Source organism: Phaethon aethereus (assembly GCF_964289735.1).
Source record: "Phaethon aethereus genome assembly, chromosome: 1".
In the NCBI taxonomy this organism is placed as follows: Eukaryota; Metazoa; Chordata; class Aves; order Phaethontiformes; family Phaethontidae; genus Phaethon; species Phaethon aethereus.
The window spans coordinates 95,811,112-95,837,554 of NC_138575.1; the positions used below are offsets into that span (position 1 = coordinate 95,811,112).

Below are 26,443 nucleotides of genomic sequence, written 5' to 3' on the forward strand. Positions count from 1 at the left end.
GGTGACTCCACCACCTCCCTGGGCAGCCCATTCCAATGTTTGACCACTCTCTCAATAAAGACATTTTCCCTAATATCCAATCTAAATCTCCCGGGCGCAACTTGAGGCCATTTCCTCTTGTCCTGTCGCTAGTTACTTGGGAGAAGAGACCAACACCCTCGTCGCCACAACCCCCTTTCAGGTAGTTGTAGAGAGCGATAAGGTCTCCCCTCAGGCTCCTTTTGTCCAGACTAAACCACCCCAGTTCCCTCAGACCACCCCTTTCCTCATAAGACTTGTGCTCCAGACCCCTCACCAGCTTTGTTGCCCTTCTCTAGACATGCTCCAGCACCTCAATGTCCTTCTTGTAGTGAGGGGCCCAAAACTGAACACAGGATTCAAGGTGCGGCCTCACCAGTGCCGAGTACAGGGGCATGATCACTTCCCTACTCCTGCTGGCCCACTGTTTCTGATACAGGCCAGGACGCTGCTGGCCTTCTTGGCCACCTGGGCACACTGCTGGCTCATATTCAGCCGGCTGTCAACCAGAACCGCCAGGTTCCTTTCCGCCGGGCAGCTCTCCAGCCACTCCTCCCCAAGCCTGTAGCGTTGCATGGGGTTGTTGTGACCAAAGTGCAGGACCCGGCACTTGGCCTTGTTAAACCTCATACAGTTGACCTCAGCCAATTGATCTAGCCTGTCCAGATCCCTCTGCAGAGCCTTCCTACCCTCCAGCAGATCAACACTTCCACTCAATTTGCTGTCATTGGCAAACTTACTGAGGGAGCACTCAATCCCCTCATCCAGATCATCAATAAAGATATTGAACAAGACCAGCCCCAGAACTGAGCCCTGGGGAACACCACTTGTGATTGGCTGCCAACTGGATTTAACTCCATTCACCACAACTGTCTGGGCTTGGCCATACAGCCAGTTTTTTACCCAGTGAGGAGTACACATGTCTAAGCCATGAGCTGCCAGTTTCTCCAGGAGAATGGTGTGGGAGACACTGGATTCAGCGTTGAAAAGGAAAAAAACCTCTCTTAATTGTCACTGGACTCTCAGATCCTCACTCCTAGTAAATATAAGAGATATGTATGTAAATGAGCATACACACACAAACTGACCTGATTTTGACCTCAATTGTGCAATTATGGTTTCTTTTGCATTTTTCTATGCAAAGCAGCCACCAAAACCACTGGGGTAAATTATGTAAGACAGTGCAATTAAGTAGAAGCAGAGAAGCCCTAAAAAATTATGTTTTAAAATTCCAAGCTTCTAAACCACAGCAATTCGGTCTGAGCAATTATATACATGTATGCACATGTAAATTTCAGATTATTTACTGCAATAGTTACAAAAGAGATTGCTACACCGCATCTTTTTCTCTTTGCCTTGTAATAGATTCAGTTATTTAGAGCATATACAAAGCAACATAAAACTTTAAAACAGGTTTAAAAGTTTGTCAGAAAGTCAGGATGAAGGAAGGAATTACTGCTGATACTGAAGATTTCAAAATTTCTATGTTCAGAAGTCCTCCCCAACAACAGTCACCCATGAACAGCAAAAGACCAACCACTTCCTTTTAGAAACAAACTCATGGACCTGCAGGAATGGGTTCAAGTGGCACCCAATGCAATGATCAAAGACATTAGAATTCACAGTTAGTATGTATTTCTGTAAGACATATCTGTGTTTTCTCTCTATGCATTTCCTTTTGGGAAACAAAGACCTTTTCCTATAGAGCCACAAAGGGCTGAGTGAACCATGGCGGAAAAAAAAACCCTCACAAAAAGCCCTTACTTGCCCTTATTAAGCCTCATTAGAGAAATTATGTTTATTAGGAAGTATGGGAGAGAGGGTCGATATCTACTGCCTTAGGTACATACAGGAATTCAATCTTTCTGCCTTTTGCCAGCACCAAGTCAACATGTGATTTGAGCTTTTTAATTCATTCAAGCTAGAAAAGAAAACACAGCACACGTGAATGGGCATGCACACATGTGCACAAAGAACTACTGAGTTCCAGTTCCGAACATCCAGTACTACCTTGTTACTCAGTGCACAGGTCTCAGTGCACAAGACAACAAACTGCCCTACATTTCTGTGGCAGGAATAGTGGAGTAGTAGCGGTGGAGTACTCCTCCAACAGGAGTGGTGGAGCATGAGCAAAATGGTTCCTGACATTTGCAGCCTTTATGAAAACAAGGTAAGCTTGATCACTCTTGGGGTTATTATTTGTCAGACCCTTCCATTACTGAAGTACAATTTTGTTTTTAGGAATACCCAGTACGATGAACCCCCTTGTGCACAGGTAAAAGGCAAGCAAAGTAACCTTTTAGAAAAAAACAAAAGGCTCAACAAATTACATTTTCTCTTTCCACAGTTCTATCTGAAACAGTGCATTAGAAAAGAGATGTGATGCCTAAATGAGATGATTGAAAAAACATGTATAAACTACAAAAATAAAGAGAGATGACAGAAAACTTGATTTAAGTCTGTCTAAACAAGTAATGTCATACTGGTGCCAATATGAAGTAATCACTGTTTTCAGAAAATGGGATTCAATGCCTTCTCTTGAATTCAGAAAGTGCCCTTGGATGAGTCATTATCTGAGTAATTTTTTAAAGTTAAGAGGAAGGAGACAAGCTCAGTGAGAGTATTTGTAAGCCACATTTTGTATTACACATTGAAGTTAAAAAGAATTAAGATAGTATTTATGGGAAAGCTGTTACATCTAGATAGGAAGATATCTAGACTGAAAACTGAAGTTTCTCTCAGTGAAGCAGAATGAGTATTAGTCACATATTCTGCAGAAGATTTTAATCTTCTTTTCTGGAATGGGGAAGGGTATGCCAGGTGTCTCAGTTATCACAGAACATTCTTATTGAAGAGAAGAAACTTCATGGAAAGTAAACTTTTACAAATCCTGATTACAGCTGAACAGAGTAAGGGTTTCTACCCAAAGTCTCAGAAAAAAGAGTGAGCATTTCTTCCTCTGTATTTCACAACACGCCTTGAAAAAGAAAGGAAATAGTATCAAGAAAACAATTAGGCCTTGCTCTTGTCATTAGGTGGTGTGCTGACAGTTTTACCAGCTATAGTGGAAATATTTTTTCTATTTTTGCAATACAAATGGTTGTTTGGCAGCGAGTTCACTAACATATTCAAGAAAAACAGCAGATCTACTTCCAAGAAAACATGCAGACTAAATGACGTTATCTGATCTAATCAAGCTAAGGACTGGTCTGTGGAGGAGGCCTCCAGATGACAACAGCAACAAAAAGGCTTTTCCCTGAACAAAAAGAAGCATCACAGAACTGCCTGGAATGGGGAGTGTTCACAGAGAGCCTACCCTCAGCCTTATTCTAAGGTTAGAATTAAAAAAAATTAAAAAGAGTAGCAAGGAGGACCCTGGGAACTACTGACCTGTCAGCCTCAGCTCTGTGCCTGGGAAGATCATGGAACAGATCCTCCTAGAAGGTGTGCTAAGGCACATGGAGGACAGGGAGGTGATTTGAGACAGCCAGCATGGCTTCACCAAGGGTAAGTCCCACCTGACCAACCCAGCAGCCTTTTATGACGGAGTGACTACATCAGTGGATGAGGGAAGAGCTATGGATGTCGTCTGTCTGGACTTATGTAAGCCCTTTGACACAGTCCCCCACAACATCCTTCTCTCTAAATTGGAGAGGTATGCATTTGATGGGTGGATGAGGAAGTGGTTGGATGGTCACATCCAGAGGGTACTGGTCAATGGCTCAATGTCCAGAGGGGGACTGGTGACCAGTGGTGTCCCTCAGGGGTCCATATTGGGACCAGTCCTCTTTAATATCTTCATCAATGACAGACAGTGGGATCGAGTGCACCCGCAGCAAGTTTGCAGATGACACCAAGCTGAGTGGTGCAGTTGACATACCTGAGGGACAGGATCCATCCAGAGAGATCTGAACAACCTTGAGGAATGGGCCCATGTGAACCTCATGAGGTTCAACGAGGCCACGTGCAGGGCCCTGCTCCTGGGTTGGAGCAACCCCCGGTATCAATACAGGCTGGGGAATGAAGGGATCAAGAGCAGCCCTGCTGAGAAGGACTTCCGGGGACTGGTGGATGAAAAGCTGGACATGAGCCACAATGTTCAGTTGCAACCCAGAAGGCCAACCATATCCTGGGCTGCATCAATAGAAGCGTGGCCAGCAGGTCAAGGGAGGTGATTCTGCTCCTCTATTCTGCTCTGGTGAGACCTCACCAGGCATACTGTGTCCAGCTCTAGAGCCCTCAGCACAGAAAAGACATGGACTTGTTGGAGCGGGTCCAGAGGAGGGCCACAAAACTCATCAGAGGGATGAAACACCTCTCCTATGAGGACAGGCTGAGACAATTGGGGTTGTTCAGCCTGGAGAAGAGAAGGCTCCAGGGAGACCTTATTGCAGCCTTCCAGTACTTAAAGGAATAGGAAAGATGGGGACAGACGTTTTAGCAGGGCCTGTTGAGATAGGACAAGGGGTAACAGTTTTAAACTAAAAGAGGGTAGACTTAGACTAAATATAAGGAAGAAATGTTCCACAATGAGGGTGGTGAAACACTGGCACAGATTGCCCGGAGAGGTGGTAGATGCCCCATCCCTGGAGACATTCCAGGTCAGGTTGGATGGGGCTCTGAGCAACCTGATCTAGTTGAAGATGTCCCTGCTCATTGCAGGGGGGTTGGACTAGATGGCCTTTAAAAGTCCCTTCCAACCCAAACTATTCTATGATTCTATGTTAGCAATAAGCTCACACTTCCTTTTCTTCCAGGATGAAGCACGTCATGGATGGAAAGCCAGGTAATCATTCTTCTTGCTTGTTGGTACTTTTTATTAGCCTAGAGTCTCTTTTTATCCACCTTTTAATCCAGCAGAAGGTCTAACTTTCTTCCTCTTTCCCGGAAGAAAAAAGTGCAGGCTAGTTTTTACTTTGAGTGTCCCTTTGGTTTTGCATTTATTATATTTCAAAATGGCAGGGACAGCAAGAAAGAATAGAGGCTAAACCTGGAAATTATTTCTAGAAACTCAAAGAAGGACTAATTTGAGGAAGAGAGTGGCCTTGGTTGTGACAGTCACCTAATTGTACCCCTGCATTGAAATCTCTCATAACATGCATATACAACAACATCTGAAAACATCCCACTTACATGCTAAAGTGAATGGCTAATGATCAAGTCTTCATGCTCACTAGCCTTATCTGTTCTACTCACTTATAATGCAACACAGCCAAATCTGTTTGGTCATGGCTGTGATAAGCCAGTGATTTTGCAAATCAAAGTTTTATGTCCATGGTAAAAGCAAAAACCTTTTTCCTGACAGTACAGAAGAACCATAATTTTCAGTTGTTAATTAATTTAAATGTTCAATTTCGGTAAGCTTGTGTTGTTATAAAGAAGATGACAAAAATTTATGAATGGTCATCTTGCATGCTGCCTGTCTATGTACCGATTCCTGCATGATTCACAAGGATTTATTCTCAACACAAAAACCTTCCTTTGGAAATGAAAAAAACAAACAGATTCTTTTAACATAAAGAACTGGGTACAGCAAGTGTTATGCTGGCAGAGTTCTACTAACTTACTAGATGGATGTAAGGTTTAATTGTGTCTGGCCCACTGATCAACAACAACCTCAAGTCAAGAAAGATGTCTACATTATGTGTATGCATCTATATAATAAAGACTACTGTCACATTGCTGGAACTTCTTGACTAGACCTTACCAGATCCTGTACACAGAGACGCCAGAAATTTAGAGAAGATACAGAGTCATACTTCTTAAGTATCTTTTTATGTCATCACTGACACCAGTGATATGGTTGTGAATATCTTGATCTAATCTAGCAGCATTTTCTTATCCACACTGGAGTTGACAGTAGCACAAAATAAAAGCACTGGGGTGTAAGACTCCCTTGGGATTAAAGTATTTTTTAAATGGCATAAAACCACTGTGAAAGTAAAAATAAGCTGGAAATGCTGTATTCTGATGCAATGGAAGAAAGAAATCAAACCAACCAGTAACAGTGTCATTGTCTGGTTTTTCCCAGTCCAATATGACGAAAGTTGGGCAGCCCTCAACAGTCACCACTGTAAGGTTGGTTGGAGGATTTTGTGGAGGTCGAGTAGGTTCTTCCTTGCTGCCAGCTTCTTCTTGAGGAAAATGTTCAAGAGAACTTGTGATAGAGCAAGGCACATCATCATCTTTCTTCATGTATTTGACATGGGGGGCTAGGAGGAATAGGAAAGAGCTGTTATTCAATTCAGAGTGTTTTTACAATATGCCATTTCACCTAGCACACAACTTCCATTTCAGGGCACCAAGTGAAAAATCTGCACAGCAAATCAAACTCAAACATAAATGTTTAAGAATAAAAACCATATATTCAATATTAAGCTGCTGGTTGGTTTTTTTGTTGTTTGACCTGGAATCTGCACTGCCTTCACCCCCTTCCCATTGGCAACACTAATGAAGTATCACTCTGAAGGTATCAGTGGGTGATATGCACTGTTTGAAAGAGTTAAATTCTGTCATAAAATAGGACAATTAAGGATCACCACTATGTTTCATCAGAAAGAGTAACAATTTTAGTCCAGAGCCATTCATCATTAAACTTGCAGTTTCTAAAGTGACTGTCAAAATCTTAACCATTTTCAGTGGTACAGGACCAAACTTTGAAACAAACCTACTGAGGCAGATGTCTTGTACTCTGCATCAAAATTAGGAAAAGTAGACTACTGAAGACACACACATTAGTTCTAAAATTAAAACTTCTATTGGATATAAACAATAAGCTCTTGCAAGAAAGACAGTGTCTTCAGAAATGTAGTATTCCTTACAAGACCAAGAAAAAAATCTGCAAAAACCTTTTGGTACAAAAGCACTTCTTTCTGTCATCTCACCTTGCTAAACTTTCTAGATTACTGCAACACCAATAACTTGACTACTTTAGCATCTAGTCTAGTATGTTTTGCCATATTACTAGACTATCTGAATGTGCCCAGTCTGAAAGAAGAGCTGAGGCATATATGATGGGTAGATATTTCTTATGGTAAGGTGCACTGGTATAGGGGCAACAGCTCTCAGTTATGCTTGCAAGGCTACAGGAAGATTTTAATTTGATTTGCTGGAATGTGAAGTGTGCAGTTGTACTACCACTGGCATACAGGAAGAGCCACAACGTGTTTGTGGGTAAGACTGTAAACTAGGAGATGGTAGCAGGGAAGAAAGTAGAAGAGACGTAAAATTTAGTCATGAATACGCTCATGGTCTGCACTACAGTCCTTTCATCTGACACTAAAGTGGAAGAGAATCAAATAAAGTTTTGGCCTTCAAATAACCAAACAAGATATTTTTGATGCAATATAGGTCAGTCTTCATATATTCCCCCAAATAAAAATACCATAGCTGTTAAAATCCTACCTTGGTACCTTGGTTTGCCTGAAGAATCTGTTTCTGATGTAGGACTTGAGCTGAAGACAGTTGCATCAACTGTGAGAGAGAGTTACAATTTAGTATGCAATAAATACAAGGTTTCAGGGTTGGAACTGCAGCACTTCACAGTTCATTTGGCATTTTAAATCATGGTAAAGCTCCTCTGTGGTAGACCTTTGCTGCCAGATCCGTCTTTCGCTTTTAAGGACTCTGGCTGTGATGCTAAGTAAACCCCATATGTATCTGCTAGTATAAAGACAGCCATGATCAAAATGACAGAGTTCTCGGCTGCTGCTGGATTCAGTTCATGCAATATATGCAAAATACTCTTTAGACCTTTTAAAAAGTATCTTTTTGCACTGTACTGGCTGTTTAGCTTGGAGCTTGTTTCATGTTAATAGAATATATAGCACTATTATGTTGGCACATGAACTTCTCCAAAAATAGTGACAAGGAAATCACAAATTCTGTTTCCAGAGTGTACAACTTCCACAAAATTTGAAGGAAATTGAAGGCAAATATGCTGGTGAGTAGAAATGTGCTAGAGCAGTCAGGATTCATGACAACAGCGTTGTGTTAATTAGCCACTACCCTGAACAGAATCTTCTTTTAGCTCCAAATACTACAATGGACTGCAGTGGACAAAACACAATATATTCACAACAAGCATTTTTTAATATACCTAGCATCTGGCTTGCTTTACTGAGCAATAAGGGTCACAGGGAGTTCATGATCATTATAAAGAGACAAGAATTTCAGTGTTACTGTAAGTCTAGGAAAATTAGAAACAGCATCATTCATGACAATATACCTAGAGCTGCATATCTTGGCTCAAAAATTAATTCTAAGCACACCCTCCCCCAAACCTATTCCTGTACAGCCACTTTGAGGAGATTTAGGTCTGAACTTGTAGTTAACTCCCAATTTTATAAAAGGGCAAATTACCAACTAACCACTATGTCTCTATTACAGCTTTTCCTATCTAAATGGTGGCAGCTTGATCAGATAGCTAGGAGGATATCACAAGCATGTTAAGCACTATCAGTCACTGTCAAACAATAATTTGAATTTATGTCCCATGTAAAGAGAAACGTTCAGGAAAAGAAGTGCCTTACCTACTCCCTTCACAGATGTAAAGTAGCCACTGAATAGTACTGAAAGCTAGTAAGCATGTATTGATTTCTAGGAAGATGGAAGGGCCACCATGTTCTCATTTACCAAGGTGTGTATCAGAAGACAGACAGATTAATTCAGTCAAGTTAGAAAAGTCACAGAGTGGCATAAAGGAAATCAGAAGCACCGAAGACAGAGTAGTACTTCTACTAAATATATGATGCATCAATATAGTATAGGGAAGGGAAGCAAAAGAAAGAAAGGAAACCTTTATGTTCATGGGGGAAAAAAAAGAAAGAAATCAGAACTGTCTAATATACTTACCATAATACTCTGGAGTTGCAAAAGCTGTTGGTGTCTTATATGACGTTCCTGTCCTCACAGGTATAGTTGGTCCAGCAGGTTTAGCTATAGTGACAGAAGGAGGAACTTGTGGCAACAAGGCATTCACTATTTAAAAGAGTGAAACAGTTTTCTGATTTTCTAACAGAACTCAGATTTGTGACAACTGCTTCATGAAACAAGTACTTTCATTTAAACTATGATATTCCCTCAAAACTTACACAACAGTTTCCAGTTAGATTTAGGAAAGTTTCAAGTTGTCCTTACTGCCAGTATAACCCACTCCTGAAACCCAGTAAGAAAATATTTTGCTACTTGGAGGTTGCCTTGAAGGACTTCAGTCAGCTAGAATATGATCTAACAATGAAAATAAGTTTCTAAGAGGCAAACAATCCATGGTAAGGGATGTCTTGATTGTTTTCAAAATAGCTGTAAAAGACAAGAAATACATTCACAAAACATGCAGATACTCCCAGAAAACCACTGCATGGCTGTGAAATCTCAACCCCAAAAAAGTCAAGAACTATATACTGTAGTTACCTTCCCTGCATCTATGACACAGAAGAACATGGTGACTGAAGGCAGAACTCTGGTGAACCAAGTTTAAAACAGCAAAAACCCCTACCTTCCATTAATTTCCTTATTAAAGTGGAAATTTATTAAGATTCTCATAATAAAGATTCTCTCCCTACTTTCCACTAACTTCCTTGATAAAGTGGAAATTTGTTAAGATTCTCACTAGCATCCAGTTTCACAAGGGTTCTGGAACTCTCTTGCTTCCTTTTTTTTCATTCAGGAAACTTAATGTCTGCATAGAAACCTTCCCATAATAATCATCCACTGGATGAGTAAGAAGGATACAAGTAAGGAATTAATCACAGTGATAAAGAGAAAGAGAAACAGGACAGAATTATGAAAGGGAAAATCCAAGAAGAACATTGAGGCAAATTTTTCCTGTTAGTACTGTGGAATAGTCTCTCCAGGGAACCAGAAGAAACTCAATTATGTTGTTTAAAACTAAGCTGGATAAAACACTAGGAAACACAGAAAAAAGGAAAATCTACTACTGCCCCCCCCCCCCCAAGGAGGAACCAAATCATCTAACCAATTTATTCCATATTGAATGCCTAGGAAGGTATGGTAACTTCTGACTACCACACAATGGCCTCTAGTGTACGGAAAAAGGATGACATTTCAAAACACTGCTAAATTAATTAGACACTTAATGGAGAAAATTAGCACAGATCCCATCACAAGCAAAAGAAAATGTATCAGGTCAACATTTTTTTATGCTACTGCTTAAGACTGACAATGTCTTATGTTCTGTTGTAGCTATTACTAAGGCAACACCGCTGATCAACAGCAAGTACAGACACAACATTTCAGTCTTGGCTTGGCTACTGAGTAACTATACAGCTTGTTTCAACCAGCTTGGAGATTCTTGCTTCTAATCTGCTGCATAAAATACTCAAAAATTATTTAGGTCTTTAGTGCCTTAATAGCACACAAAGACCCAAATGAAACAAACCCAAAAAAGCCAACAGGAAATGCAGCAGAGCCAAGACCTTTATAGTTCCAGTGAACTACAGAGAGTAATATCAAGAGGGAAGCATTTCTCATGATTCTAAGCATAATGAGATGATAGTTTCTGACTACCTGGAATAGCATTAGCCTAAGGATTCTTATGTAGAATCCACAGACAAAACATACATAAAGATACTGAATATCAGCTTCAGGATAAAATTTTTAAAAAATAGGAAATGTGAAAGTTTCTGTGTGCTCTTATGCTGATACTAAGAGGCAGGAATACTGTAGCATAGGAATGAAACTAAACTCTTTGCACATGAAATAACTCAGCTCACTCTACCACCCACTCAAGTTACTTTTCTGGGTCCCTATTAGCTTGTTATTTGCAGTGGTTAAAGGATGTGTTGCAGATACAGGACAGATTTTCTTTACAAATAACCAGTTGGGAGTATGCATTGAAGCACAATATTCAGTATCTCCTATCTGACACACACGTTAAGTAACTGCAAATGCTATTAGTAGACATGAAATGTTCTAACATTGATCTTATTAAAGGATGACTTCCATTATGCTGTTTTGGTTTCAGCTCCCTTACTAGGGATGATTTTGACATAACTAGGTTAGGAAAACAAAAGGAAAACAGAGTTTATGTTTGAAGACAAAAGACACAAGGCCTGTATGTTCCAGAAGACTAGTTTCTACAGATATCACAGATTAAAGAAAAAGAATCTATACTGTAAAATTCTCCTACACCATGCTAGTCAGTTCAGTATTCTCTCACACATAATAAAATATTTATACTGAAAATGCAGAGATACCTGGACTCCCTGGTTTACCAGTCACAGTGTTCGGAGGCAGAGGTTTTCTTCGTATTTGTGTAGGCTTGACAGGAGGTATAGGAGGATGCTGAGGGCCAGGTGGTGTAGTTACTGAATGACATTATAAGACAGCGTTATTAATTGTCTAACATCAAATTCCATAAAATCAGCAGCTCACTACAGGTTATATTCTGACTTCTCAAACAACGTTTCATGTCTGATTTAGTATCAAAAGCAGAGAGGTGAGGTTAGGAGCTGAAATGAGTTGTATTTTCAGCCTTAAATTCTTTGGGAAGTGTGTGCCATGGAGTTTTAAACCAAGCTTACACTGAAAAAATGTAGCTCTTCTGGGATTTTGTACAAGTGTTTCAGTGATTCATTTTCTCTGTAGTTACTCATTTCTGTCAACAGTAATTTTTTGGCAGCCAACAGGATACTTCTTCCCACGATAAACACCACCTCAGTGTACTTGGTAATACTTTCAGTATCCTACTCACGAAATTTTTATCTTTTGTGCTTTCTAACTGATAAAACTGGTCACCCTCAGCTTGAAGCAAAAGATGTAGCAAAAGGGAAATTATCATTAGGGACACTTTATCCTATGCTGTTCAAAAGTGAAAAATGAAAAAATTCACTGTCACTTCATGCACTGACATGGCTAGAGACAGTTACTGTGTTAGAAACTCCTGAAGCACCCAACTAGGTTGTTTCAATGTGCAGTTCCAGCCAGTATCTTTTAAATTTATGTGGCAAGGTCCTTTGAGAGTGATGTCTGAAAGGAGAATCTAAGCCTCTTAAAACATTTTACTGTATTTTCCAGGTAATTATAAAGGATTTTATTATGCAAAGAAATGGCAGAGGAAAAGAATTTTCTTCCACTATTCACCTCTGCACTTCTTTCCTTAAGAAAAAAAACCAGGAGATATGTGCAACACATTTATGTAACAAAAGACTTTTTGTATCTAATGGGAAAATCCTCAAGAGTAATGTAATTCTTATAATGCTGCCAAAGTCAACAAATATGCAAGTTGCCTGATGCTGAGTTACTGGCTACACAGAGTACCTCTGGCCCTACATATCAGACCTTAGTTTACCCTATAAATACAATGACTATGGGCGAGAAGGGAGGAGATCCAAAGACTCATTTGGGAGCGTTGTTTTAGAAATACAGTATACAAACAGGAACATCTCCATCTTTCTCTGTTCCCTTTGCCTTTTGGACTTTTGCAGTCACTTATAAAACACATTTTTCTTAAATCCCTCATATCAAGGCAGGAAATAATGCTCTAATTCAGGAAGATGTAATGGTTTTGAAAATAGCATTTTTAGGTTTCATATTCATTCTTAATACCCAGATGGAGACGAAAAAAAAAATTGCCTAAAGACCTGAAACAGGATAATAAATTTTTGTACATATAAGTCATCATACCCTAGATACTACATGGTAGTATCCATAATTAGTTTTCCCCCTGCCCATATTTGGGGAACTGGATTGTCCAAGATATTGACGGGGTAAAATGATGCAAGTATTGACTTGTCAGTGGTTTCTATTGTATCCGCTGAACGACGCAACCTCAACAGTTACATGCAAGCCAAAATCACATTCAGTGGACTGTGTCACAGTTGAATCTACTATACTGCACTTTGGAAAAAGAAGAATCCCTACTCTCCTTCTACTAATTCCACCCCTTCTACTACTTCCACAGTGATTTGGGTGATGATCTATGATGCTATGAAATCTATTTAACAATGTGGAGACTGAGCTTGTAAACTAGGACACAGAATAGAATTTAGGGATTTTGTGGTAGCGTAGGTTCTTGCAATGATGGCAGTATGGTGAACTATTAGGATTTATTTTATCTCAGGGGTTCTTTGTGGACCAGGAATGCATTTCCTCGACTCTGTCACTCTTCATGGAAAAGGAGGGCATGCAGCCTCTTAGGACAGACTCTTAACATATCAAGCTTAATTCTTTTGTGCTGTTACCTATCTTTTTCATTTCTCATAAGTAGCATGAATGTAAGTTTTTCAGTTAACATACACTAAGTTTTCAGAAAAAGTAAATGTATTTAAAAGCAAAGTTAAATACTGGGTAACTTATAGCAATATCTGATAAATCAGCCTCACCTCTTTGCCTGGTAAGATCATGGAACAGGTCATGCTGGAAGCTATCTCAAGGCATATGGATGACAGAAAAGTGATTAAAGACAGCCAACATGGCTTCACAAGGGCAAATGGTGCCTGACTAATCTGGTGGCCTTCTACAATTGAGTGACTGTGTTGGTGGATAAGGGAAGAGCAACTGATGTTATCTGTCTTGACTTCTGCAAGGCCCCTGACACAGTCCCACATAACATCTTTGTTGCTAAATTAGAGAGATACGGGTTTGATGGATGCACTAGTCGATGGAAAAGGAATTGGCTAGATAGGCCAATAGACTTATTGTCAATGGCTCTATGTCCAAAGGTAGATCAGTAACAATTGGTGCCCCTCAGGGGTCTGTACTGGGACCAGTACTGTTCAATGTCTTTACTGATGACACAGGCAGTAGGATCAAGTGCACCCTCAGCAAGTTAGTGGATGACACCAAGCTGAGTGGTGCAGCTGATAGGCTTGAGGGAAGGAATGCCATCCAGAGGGACCCTGACAGGCTGGGGAAGTGGGCCAATGCAAACCTCGCAATTCAACAAGGCCAAGTGCAAGGTTCTGCACCTGGGTCAGGGCAATTGCCAGTCTCAGTACAGTCTGGGTGACAGATGGATTCGGAACAACCCTGCAGAGAAGGACTTGGGGATACTAATAGATGAACAGATACAAGCCAGCAATGTGTGTGCTCGCAGCCCAGAAAGCCAACTGTATCCTGGGCTGCATCAAAAGAAGCGTGGCCAGCAGGTCAAAGGAGGTGATTCTGCCCCTCTGCTCCCCTCTGGTGAGACCCCACCTGGAGTACTGCGTTCACCTCTGGGGTCCTCAACATAAGAAAGACATGGACCTGTTTGAGTGGGTCCAGAGGAGGGCCACGAAGATGATCAGAGGGCCAGAGCACCTCTGCTATGAGGACAGGCTGAGAGAGTTGGGGCTGTTCAGCCTGGAGAAGAGAAGGCTCCAGGGAGACCTTATTGCAGCCTTCCAATACTTAAAGGGGGCAAAGTAAAATGGGGACAAACTTCTTACCAGGGCCTACTGTGATAGGACAAGGGGTAATAGTTTTACACTAAAAGAGGGTAGATTTCGGTTAGATATAAGGAAGAAATTCCTTACTGTAAGGGTGGTGAGACAGTGGAACTTGTTGCCCAGTGAAGTTGTGGATGCCCCATCCCTGGAAGCATTCCAGGCCAGGTTCGATGGGTCTTTGAGCGACCTTGTCTAGTGGAATCTGTCCCTGCCCATGGCATGGGCGGGGAACTATTTGGTCTTTAAAGGTTCCTTCCAACCCAAACCATTCTATGATTCTATAATTCTGAATTTTGGTATACATATTAAGGCCTCATGAAGAGAGTGGAGATCATATACAAGTATACAAGAAAATTACAAAACATTAGTAGCTAATTTCACAGCCATACCCAACTGTCTTTCATGACTACATTTCAAGGTATTGGCTTACTTCAAAGCTCCAAAACCTTAAGTTTAAATGTCTAATGTCATAAAATGAGTAAAAGCAGATGTAGATGTTGCTTCAAATCTATGTGCATAAAAAAAATTCCAGTCCCTGGAAGTCAGAAGATGGATTTACTTAAGTACAGACCACTGCCTGACATTCAGTAACAAAAAATGCAGAGCACCATCCTTGTTTTTAGTTTACAGTCTGCATCCAGCTACTACTAATAGTATATCACACTGGACTTAATCTTTGCAAAGTACAATCTTCAGATTGAATGAACTTAAAAAAGATAAAGGCAGCAGAACTCATCTGTCAAGATAGGCTCTTGTCTTTGTGCAGGTAAATTAGGTGCAAAGGAAATTCAACAGGGATTAGGAGCAAACAGCAGTTTATAAATTAGAGACATATCTTCGTGTCTGTGTTTTTAAATCTAGTAATACATTTTCAAAGCTAATAACAGGTTTTCAAAGGAAAACCTACCTAAAAAGAGCAGCTGCAGCTGAACAGTAAATTCAAGGGTAAAACTAAAAAGATTTTATTTTCAGTTTTTATGTCAGTAAAAACCACATCTAAAACAAGTTCTATTCTTGGTTATGCTTATAGAACAAAGACATTCTCTACATGTAAGGGTGTTTACATGTTTGTATGTATGTTTGTGTGTATACACATGGATAAAAACATGCTCTATACTACAACTTCGCAGTTGAAACAGAAAATTTTCTAAGAAGCTGACCAGAAAAAAGTGAAATACAAAAAAACTGGTTTTGAAGGCCTGTTTGGGGAAGCTATTTTTCACTAAAAATGTTTTGATTGTTTTGATAATATGACTGCAAGACTTGCAAGAAAAGTGAAACTGACAAGCCTGGTATAGCACATGTAAAAAAACCTGTAACCTTATTTTCTCCACATTGTTATTTTGCTTCAAGCCTAACATTCTAATTTTCCCCACAATCCTAATATTCAACAAAATTTTTCCATAAATGGGAGGACAATTTAGCTATGCATTCTACTTATTCTGCCTTGCTATGTAGAAACTATTAGTATGAAAAAAATCAGGCCTACAGTATTGTGGCTGTTTGATCATAAGAATATAACACTGGTGGTGGTAATTTTTAATATACAGCATACATTAGTCACTAAGTGGTGACTACGAAATATTCTTATTTTTATCTCTTTTAGTAGCATCCTGTAGCCAAGAGAACATGTATTGATGCAGATGACTAAGAATTATTCTGTCTTCTTAGTAGAGGTGCTTTTTTGTGTAGAAAAGGTGGTGTTTTCATTTTTCATAACTGTTAAAATTTGCTATATTGTCTTTTTTTATTAACCTTACCAGAAATTGGCTTTTCCCAGGTATCACTATATTCCAAAGGTTTTTCCACATCCACGCCAATTTGTCTGGCAATATCCTCAGGTGTATATACATCATCTGTGAAACAAAGGAAATGAAATAAGTATCTACAGTGCAGTACCAAGTCACGGAATACTTCTATATTGCCTATGTTCAAACTCTAGGTAACATTAAATCCAAAACTGGCATATATGGCCCACCTATGTTTTTACTGATAACTTAGTGATACCTGTTATCTTCCTATTCAGGTAAGTATAGAAAGTGATCTGGGTCTAGAGAGTCTGCAATTTAATTTTAAACATTCCTTGAAAAAAGTATATTTGGAAAGAGAAAATTAATAAGATTAAGAGACAACAGATGAGTTAAATCAAGATTATATGCAGAAAGATGAGTACAGAGAATATTTGAGTTTTTCAGTATACAGAATAAAACATCCACTGATTATTGCAAAGGGCAGTTCTCTTTCTCCCCAAAATAAGATCTTCGGTTATCCTCCATATTGAATGGCTAGAGCAATTCTGAACCAAACATATACCATATTTGGAGTACTAGAGGCAAAGTGTACACAAAATTCAGTTTGTATATAAAAGAAAGTCCTACTTAAAAGTTATATAAACACATTTTTAAAAAACTGAAGTAAATGGCATTAAAAAGATCAACACAACTACTCCTGGTACTCAACAACTCTTTCACATGCTGATATTTATAGGACAGCCAGACTGTTAAATTAATATGCTTTCCCTAGACAAAATAAGTACATTTACTTTATAAAACCTCTATATATAGTAGAGTGAGGAGATGCATTGCAATTTCATCATGTTTGTGGGGGGAAAAAAGATTCACGCTTTCTCATGACATAAGGAAAAAAACCCTGAAAGTTAATGTATTAAAAAAAATAAATCTCAAAATTAAATTAATTACCAAATGCCAACCCTATTCCAACATGATATAAACATTTCAAACAAAGATTTCATAGCTTTATAATCCGGTGCTCAGCTTGTTTTGAGATTAAACTAGTATTTTAACAGCATGAAACACATAATTTTTCAATTATTTTATGATTTGACCTATAGGCATATCTTAGGAATCCACAGTCCATAGTATGGACGCATTAAATGATTCACTTAAGATAAATGAGACTTGTAGTAAGCTGGGAACAAGACACAGGTCACCTGGTCCCTGTGACTAACATTTCTAAACACATAATGTGGTTTTATATAACTGCAATTTGTCTTCAGGTAACTAAAATTGTTAATCAGATCTTCAGACATACAAACTGCCAGAGTGCTAACCATTGTTTCATGTGAATGGTGTTCAAGGAAGAAGAGGCATAAGACCAGCACCAGCTTTAAAAAGAAAAATAATCTTGTACACCATGGGTGCATATTCAGAGATATTTAGTTTCTTAGCTTCATCTCACAATAAACATATCAACAAAATGTAGCAGCACATTGACTAAATCACACTAAATTACCCAAGTATCCATTACAAGTCTAATTCATTTTTGCATTTTACAGTGCCTACACCTCTATCCCGCTCCTTAAAATCTAATTTAGAATCACAATCTTCTCTGAGTTATATCAGCTAGGAAGGAACAAAATATTGTATACATTCTAGATGGAAGCAGTAATTTTTATTCTTCCTCCCCCGCCCCCGAAACCTGCACTGCTGTTCTGGCATTAGTAAAGTAGTAATGAAAATTAAGTCAAAGTTTCAGGGAAAAAGCTGATCAAACCACAGCACTTCCCTGGCAACAAAATCTCCTTTTTGAATGTTTCAGTGCACTCTAAAGTTACATAAAAGTTTGTGTTTTCACACAAGGTACCTGCACTATCAAACAGCTTGCTGTATTTGTCATAGCACTTGCCTTATGCTAGCTAATGTAACTTGCATTTCAACACCATATTCATCCAAACTTTTAACAGAATTGAGAATAGATGTATTACTTGCATATGTGTTTGTGTCTTCTTTTACTTCTATCTTTTTTCCTGGAAATATTCATGGGGTCTGGAACACCTTAAAACTAACCACTGCATCTTGAATAGCAGGAATACTGTTAGAAGGGTGGACCATTTTAAGGAAAGAACTGGAAAAAGCACCCTTGATAAAACAAACTGAAATACCTTAATACTCGAGTTCCTCTAGAACTTGGCTATACACGCACAGTTTCAAAAATAAGAAAATAGAACACAAAGTTAATGGCCATTATAATGAAAACCAACTACCTCTCTCATTCACAAGGGGGAAATGTTGCTCAAAGTTTGTTTGCTGAAGGTTGTCTGGAAGCTTCATAGATCAGGAGCAGTTTTTAAATGGTTAGGATTAAATAAAAAACACCCAAACAACTGAGTAAGATAAGCTACATACACTTAGCCGTCTCAATAAAATGAAATTCTAGAGAAAATGGCTAAACCATGGTAAAAAATTAAAGGAGTGTTAGTCATGAGGAGGCAATGCCTGCCTCTTTCCCACAGTCAAGTTTACCACCTGGCACTACAGCTAGCCAGGAGACTGAAAAGCCTGCCAGGAAACTAGCCACAATCCCATGTGCTGCTGCTGGAAAAACCAAATTCCACTGCTTATCATTTGGGCTCTGCAGCTGCCAAGCACACTCTGCATGGGGTGAAATATCTTTGCACTGATGCTAATGAGCACAATCAGGAAGAAGAACTGGAGTACATTCAACAGCAGTGCCAGCCCAGAAAGGAATTGAAAGATCCAAACTGGTCTTCAAACAACTCTGTGGCTCTTCAGTAAATGTGCTCTTCTTCAGAGGAAGAAAACCTGATGCAATGTCTAAAGGTAAGCCTGAAAACATATTGTTCCTTACGGTCCAATTACGATTCTGATCAGCTTAGATCATAAGTTAAGGATTCTGACAAGCTAACCAGAGAAAATAACACATTTTCATAATGGAAGAAATAAACTTCCCCACCCCCAAAAATCATCCAGATATCTTAAAATGTTATAATTTCTCTAAAGTAACACCTACTGAAAAAGAAAATTTTTTGTCTTTGCTCATCTGGTAAGATTTAGGGTTCCAGGTTAGTAGAGTTTTTTTTTTCTAAGTCTCTTCTGCAGACTTAGGAATTCTGTTTGCAATATGTGATTGCACATTTCTTGGGAGAAATACAGAAGATTTCTTTAACTGATTACTTGAACCCTCTTGTTGTGCAAAATGTTTTTTGTGACCAGACAGCCCTGTAGGCTCAGACATGGCATTTGCCACTGTGACGTATCTGCTTTACAGAAGGCTTGGGATTTCATTTATTGATTATCAAGGAAAGTACAGACTGAAAAGTTGCGAAAAGCTGCAGTCCTCTCTCAATGTGTCATGAATGTACAAAATTCATTGGTGATTTCTCTACACTTCTGAGAAGAAAAGTGCAGACTCACAGAAAGATATCAATGAGTTGCTATGTCAGCAGGGTTGGAGGCACAAAGAAATGGACAGTAGATAATAAATGTCAGCTCTTCCTTAGTATTTTGGACACCGGGTTTAACTTAAAGGGCTCAAGTGGCCGGACACAAAATCTAGGTAACAGACAGCTTCAGGACACTTCTTTAACTTGGAGAAAAAAGACTTACATAACTGAGCAATGTAAAATATTACTAGATGTATAATTTTCCAGAGAATTCTAAAAGAAAGTACTTATTTGCTCGCGAGTACACATAGCATGCACAGCAAGGTAATAGTCTTGTGATGATTTTTGACATCACCTACGACAATGAAGCTCTAGTTCTTCCTGGCATCAGCCACTAGTATAAAGACACGGAAATAATGACAACTAGTGGGCACTCCAACAGCAGCATTTAAGTAAGATTGCTTAAAACTTTATCAGTCACCTACAATAGCATTAAGCACAATAAACTACATTTAGCAATTTCCATGCCTACTATTATGTTTATACTGCTGATTTACTTGGCATGAATTCTTTCTTTTCTTCTTTTTCATCTACAAATACATCTGCCAAGGTTACTACTATATGTGAGAAGGGAAAAGCTTAATGTACTGTCTAACATAACTGTGTACTTGTGCATAATTTCATAATGTGATTTCAAAAGCCACCTACTTTTGGAGACCTGTGTGCATTCTGCCTATTTTGGTAATCAGACATTAGAAAGCTCACTTATAAGCAGACTGCCAACACAAGCAAAGAAGAAAAATTTCTGACCCACAACTACTGCCATTGGTCATTTAATACTGTAACTGTCTCTCATGTCCTGGAATTCGATGGGCTCACTTCATTTGCCAGAAGGACTATGCAAGGTCAAAGAACACATACCTCCAATGAAGGCATCCACTCTGTGGATGCAGAGGAGCATGTCATGTTCTAAACAGTCTCTTTTAAATTCAATTTAAATATACAACCATCTCTTCTGAGGTTTTGCCATTTTGAAAAACATGCTGGGCTTCTCAAAATTATGTAACAGGACTGAGTAGCTCAAATCATACTAAGGTCAACAACAGGTATTAAATTGCCAAAGATACCTTGGAAACCCTAGTACAGAGAAACATTACACAGACAAAAAAAGGAATGTGTAGAGTAGATGCTATATTACTCAGGTTATCCTAACCTAGTTAGAACAGAGCAATAGTATTGGACAGTAGCACTGCTAGTAGTGGGTGAACAGCCAAAAGATTGCTTTGAATATGTATATTATTTATTTTTTTTATTATTTATTATTTTAAACTTGCATCATTGATGAAAAATCTCAAAATTCTGTATTTAATTAAGCAATGTTGGTATTAAAAAACCCAGCACCATTTGTATTGATCTAAATAAATTAATGATTTATTAAATAAAAAAATATGGATTCATTATGAATTAGCACTGACAACATTATTTTGACTGATGGAAAAATCAAGTACAACTGAAAAGGAAGAAATTATTTTTCCCCCAACCAAATCAGTATTTTGAATAAATCTTTGTGGTTAGGGATATATGTTGTCTGCGTATGTAAGGATGTGTAAATTGAAGTGATAGTTGTCACCCTCCTCTATCATCCATCAACTTGGAGCTTTCTTGGTGCTGAAGTACTCAAGCCTGAATACCGCATAGTCTGAATATGAGTAGGTTTGACACAAACACACCATGTGCATAATTGGTAGGTAGCAAGATATCTGGCTTTAAGGCTTTCTTACCAAGCCTTCTGATTTGGACTTGAACAACTTGGTAACCCTTTTCAACAAAGTGTTTTCCAGTCATTATTCTGGACCTATCATCTAGAAAATGTCAGTAAACAGTAGCCACATAATAATCTATCTGCAAGTTTACACTGAGTGTCAATATAATTTCATAATGACACTTATGAATTATATATAGCATGACCAGTAGCAGCAATTACATACAGTACTCTGAGGAATTAACTTCTGTAATCAAACACAATGAAATATTTTGCAGCGCTCAAGAGGATTTGAGGAAGTCACATTCCCGCCTTTTACTCGTAAGTTAAAAGACCCCCAAAGCTGCAGCCCTACCTGTTGTTGGCACAATCCACTTTGGCAGTCCAGGTGCTTTTGTTCTAGCTGGTGCTAGTGTGGTTTTACTAAGAGCTGTGAGAGAGTTTAAAAAGAAAAAAGAAGAAAAAAGAAAAAAAGTTCCATGAGAAGAAAACCCAACAGACTTTTATGTGATGACAACAATTCCACATTAGAGAAGAAAAAATAAAACTTGCTGTGATGATACACACAGTTTTGTTTTCTTTTTTTCTGATTTGGCAAGGCTTTACCTCTGGAGTGATTAATTGAAAGAAAAATACCTTTTTTTTCCCAGCAATACTTAAAATTCTGCTGAAAATAGGTGAAATTAATTAATTGATTAATCTCCTCCCCATCCCAAATTGAATAAACAATTATTACCAGGTCTGGTCTGTGATTTATCAGATGGCTTTGGTCTTGCAGAAGTGAGACGTGTTTTATGAGGTGCTAAAAGAAATAAGGTTCAGTTTAAATGCTACGTGTAAAAGGAACACCAATAGTGCAATGTAATTTGCCAGAAAAAAGGTCCATGCACCAATGCGATACAGCAAAATGGACATATGAAAATTCTATGCGTTCCAATCCAAGATGCACGCTGAAAATGCTAGTTTCTTTAGCGGTCAGATGACTCCATCATGCAGTCTGACCAGTTACATTCACATTTAAGTTTAGGAAAAGATATAAAATATTTACAGCCAGTTACCCAACTGTATATGGATACAGAGTTAGCTCTGCAAGGTATCCATGGCCTTAAGACATTTAATTAGGTTCTGTAAAAAACAAACAAACAAAAAACCTCAAAATAAAACACCAAACTGCCCCCCCCAATCAAATATTCAGATAAAAACACGAAACATTAAAATATTGCTGAGAAAACAACTGGAAGCATTCAGTGCAGACACTGTGTAGGGCTGCTGAAGCATAGTGTCACCATCAAGGTTAAAATCAGAAGCCTTCAACCTTTTCATATTGCTGCTTTTCAGTTGCCAAATAATGTTGATATTTTAGTTGTTACAGAATCTGTGTGAATCACACTGAAAGCTGAAAGCATAAGCAGTAGTCACTGTCATCTTGTGCCAAATTATCAACCTCTGTGACTCAAATTTTTGAATAAATAGAGCTAGCTATTCGATTTGATCATTCTATCCACAACACTTAATCCAGCCTCTCTGAAGTGTCAGAGAAAATACTTATGCAGGAAACAACATATTATTCATTTTTTACATTTACATTTGGGAAAAGTTTTACAGATTTAGATTTAATATTTTATAAGGAAAAAGGTGGAAGTCAGTTAGATCTAAGTTTGCAACACTGGACATGTGAGGATCCAATACACAGCACTAATTGTTTAAAAGCTTCATATCATCTTTGAGGCAATACTGATTAAACCTTGATCTTCAGAGCAATGAACAAAAAACATTTGATTAGGGGAAAAATAAATTTTCATGTTACATATTTTAAATAGTTTTAAAGGTAATAACGAACAGACTATTAAACCTTAAACAGTACTGATTTTCCTTAAGATCTACAGACTCTCAATACAACAACTTAAGAAAATCCTAAAAATTACCTGTATTGAACCATGGAATTTCAGTTGATAGAACAGTTTTGGGCTTGGGTGAAATCTGGTACGTTTCGTTGGGAACTGAAAGTGGAAATATTATTGCTTATCAAATGCAAATTATTTCCTTTTAAACATAAGACACCACAGGTGAAAGGGCAATTCAAACTATCTTTGTGCAGAGCCTAAACAAAAAGAGTCACTACTAGAAACCTGGCTGAAAATCATGCTTTTTACAGATAAGAGACTTTTCAAGACTGGGAAGATATATATCAGTAGTAAGTCAGACAAAAGAAGAAAAGCTGATCAGGTAAAGCCTTTTTATACTATTCCTCAGCCTTGTACATGAAGTAGTTATTTCTAGAAAGAATTGCATGAAAGAAAAAATGTCTGGAGAATTAAAACCAGCAACATTTTGTACGTGCAGTGGAATGTGACTAACAAATGAACATGACATAAAGATATATTAAGGTACTTCTGTTGATTAAAGTGTAAGTTTAGCCATATAGCAAAAGCAGAGAAAGTTTTATTAAAAATAAACTGACATAATATTTTCATTACCCAAAGTAATTTTGGACCCATCAACAACATGAACTGTTATAAGGTTAATTGATCCCAGGTGCGTTGCCCTTGGAGCTACAAGAAACAAGACATTGTTCTGTGAGAAGTGAAATTAAAGAAGTTGGATTTCATCAAGGATCTGTGTCCTTTGTTTCCTAAAAACCTATCTACACATCTGCTAAGACAATTTTAACAAACATGAAACCAACACATGTTCTGATTAGTCTAGATGTGTTTTCACGCTGAAAGCCTGACAGTGGAACTATTCTGCTGGGCCCCCAGCAACTTCAGAACAAATGCCCTAAAGGCGGAGTTCTGAGAGTCTTTGGTCTTTCTCACACTAGGTATATTAATTTGCACTTCCCTAAAAATGTATTTTTAGAAATTGTAATAATGTATTTATCTTTCAGACATTCTTCCCTCACTCAAATTGTATTTAATTTAGTGAAGGATATCTAAGTTACTGAATGAAAAGGAGAGACTGGCAGGCAGAGGCACACACATGTCTGTCTTTCAGAAATAAGGTTAAAATATGGAAGCTGGAAAGTAACCTACTTACTAGCATAACGGGCAGTGGCTAAATAGTGCCATTTGTTTTTAGCAACTTTCCTAACGGTACTTTATTTTGCATATAAATCATTATAATTACTTAAAATTTAAAAGGAAAAGAATAAACCTATGAATTCTGTTTTCTAAAGTTTTCCACCTCAAGCTAACTTCGTAGTGGTATCAAAACATGACACTTGTTAACTATGACATGACTGGAAATGGCTTCAACCGAGACTTAGAATCTAACTTGCTTACTTAACAGAAAGCCTTTCAAAATAAGGCCTTTAGAAAATAAATCTTTTTCCTGGACTATTCAGTTTGATTTTCACAGTAATATATATGCACAGATCTTGAATGAATAGGGTCTCTGCTTAAATTCTTTTTGGCTATATAAAAAGGGCTAGAAGTCTAATGGAAAAAAAGGGGGGAAATTATAAAACTATTCATTAATGTATCTGCCTAAAACTAAAATATTATCAGTTTGGATATTATTTGGATATTATTGGATATTATTTGGATATATGTGGATATTATAAAGTTTGGAGGTTAGATTAGAGACTAGGAAAGATTAGGAGCTGCTCTTACAACCATGTTGTCACTCCTCTCCTAACGATTTTTTTTCCTCCTGTAACCTTCCTACCAAGTAATTTTTATGGAAATAGTTCACTCCCAGGGTAAAGCTGAGGTATCATCATCCTTCACTATAATTATGCATTCCTAAATCTACTGTAGTTACTGCCAAAATCACTGATAGGAAGAAGGAACCTATACTCTTAGCATCTAAGTATCTTGGACTGAAATTCTGTAACCTGAGTTTCAAAAGTACTTGAGCAATTGAAGCAAATCTATTTAGGGTAATAAAATCTCTCAAAAGAAAAGAACTTAGTGAAGCTGCCTATAGCAGTATATTTTTATTAAAATTAACTGAATGGCTACTACCCACCAATTCAATAAACAAATGTTAAAAAAACCCAACCACCTTAACTTCTTCTCTCCATGGAAATTGATGCAATTCTGGGGCATTCTCTTTGATATAATTTATTAACATACTCTGAGCTGAACCATGATACTAATTTTTGTCTATATATCATGACTGAGGTACTGAATAACAGCAGAAAGTGTAACTAAGGCAGTGCCACAATCACACTTTTAAAGTTACAGACTTTAAATTACCAGGTTTGGTCTGTGGTACTTCTGGCCCAACAGATGTTTTGGGTTTGGAAGGAATGAGCAGTGTTTCTTTTGGAGCTGAAAGAAAAGGAAAAAGATTATTGTTGTATTCTTCAGGAGTCACGATCAAATGCCGTATTTAGCCCACAGAAAATGCATGCCTCAAATGCCTGAAAAAAAGACAACAACAACTCCATGGCTTTCTGGAACCTGAAACAAAAGTACTATCCAAACCACAGAAAAGTCCTAGCACTGTGCTGTAGGATAAGTTGAGTAAGTGGCTAAAATTCTTGCTCTAAAAGAAAAATTAAACCACTGAATTTGGTTGAAGGTCTGACAAATACAGGCTTCTGACCAGGCATGAACTGTAGGCCATTTCTGCTTTACTTCTAGGATAGAACTGAGACTCATCTGTATTAAGAAACATGCATGTGTGTAAGCAGAATGAAGGATGGAATGATGTTACACAAAATACCACACCAGAGCATGTCTCTAGAAATTTCTCAATTGCAAATTAAAAATACCTGCATCTTAACTTTAAGTAAACTTATTTACCCATTGTTGCCCTTGAATGCTCAGTGGTAGTAGAAGATTTTGTAATAATTGGTTGTGGAGTTGTCTGATGTATTGCTGTCAAGGAGAAAAATGTGAAGAATCTTAGAATATTAAACTGTAATAGAAACAAAGTAGCATTTGCATGATTTCTAAAACTTTCAAAATGCCCCAAACTAAAAAGCAGCAGAGTATCTTAAAAATCAAGTACTGACAGATATCGTTATCCTTCTGTTAACTTCTCCTATACATTTCTTCTATAACAAAAATGGGAAGAGACACAGCCCCCCATAACTGTTTTTAAGCCTACTTTTGTTTCAGTATAGCACACAATGTCAGTTGCTAACTGTACAAGCACATTGCAAAGGAGTTCCGTAGCATT

General features: G+C 38.1%; 1 protein-coding gene across 1 annotated transcript in view; it reads right to left on the minus strand.

The window, feature by feature from the left end:
- The window catches only part of ABI3BP (ABI family member 3 binding protein), a gene marked incomplete at its 3' end in the record, with an annotated part of 169,208 nt that overhangs the window by 21,387 nt on the left and 121,378 nt on the right, over nt 1–26,443 (minus strand). Inside the window, 11 exon segments of the mRNA XM_081996262.1 lie at nt 6,018–6,230; nt 7,423–7,491; nt 8,872–8,955; nt 11,235–11,345; nt 16,169–16,264; nt 21,669–21,743; nt 22,050–22,115; nt 23,239–23,313; nt 23,791–23,865; nt 25,513–25,587; nt 26,065–26,139. Of these exon segments, the coding sequence (XP_081852388.1) occupies nt 6,018–6,230; nt 7,423–7,491; nt 8,872–8,955; nt 11,235–11,345; nt 16,169–16,264; nt 21,669–21,743; nt 22,050–22,115; nt 23,239–23,313; nt 23,791–23,865; nt 25,513–25,587; nt 26,065–26,139 (1,014 nt within the window).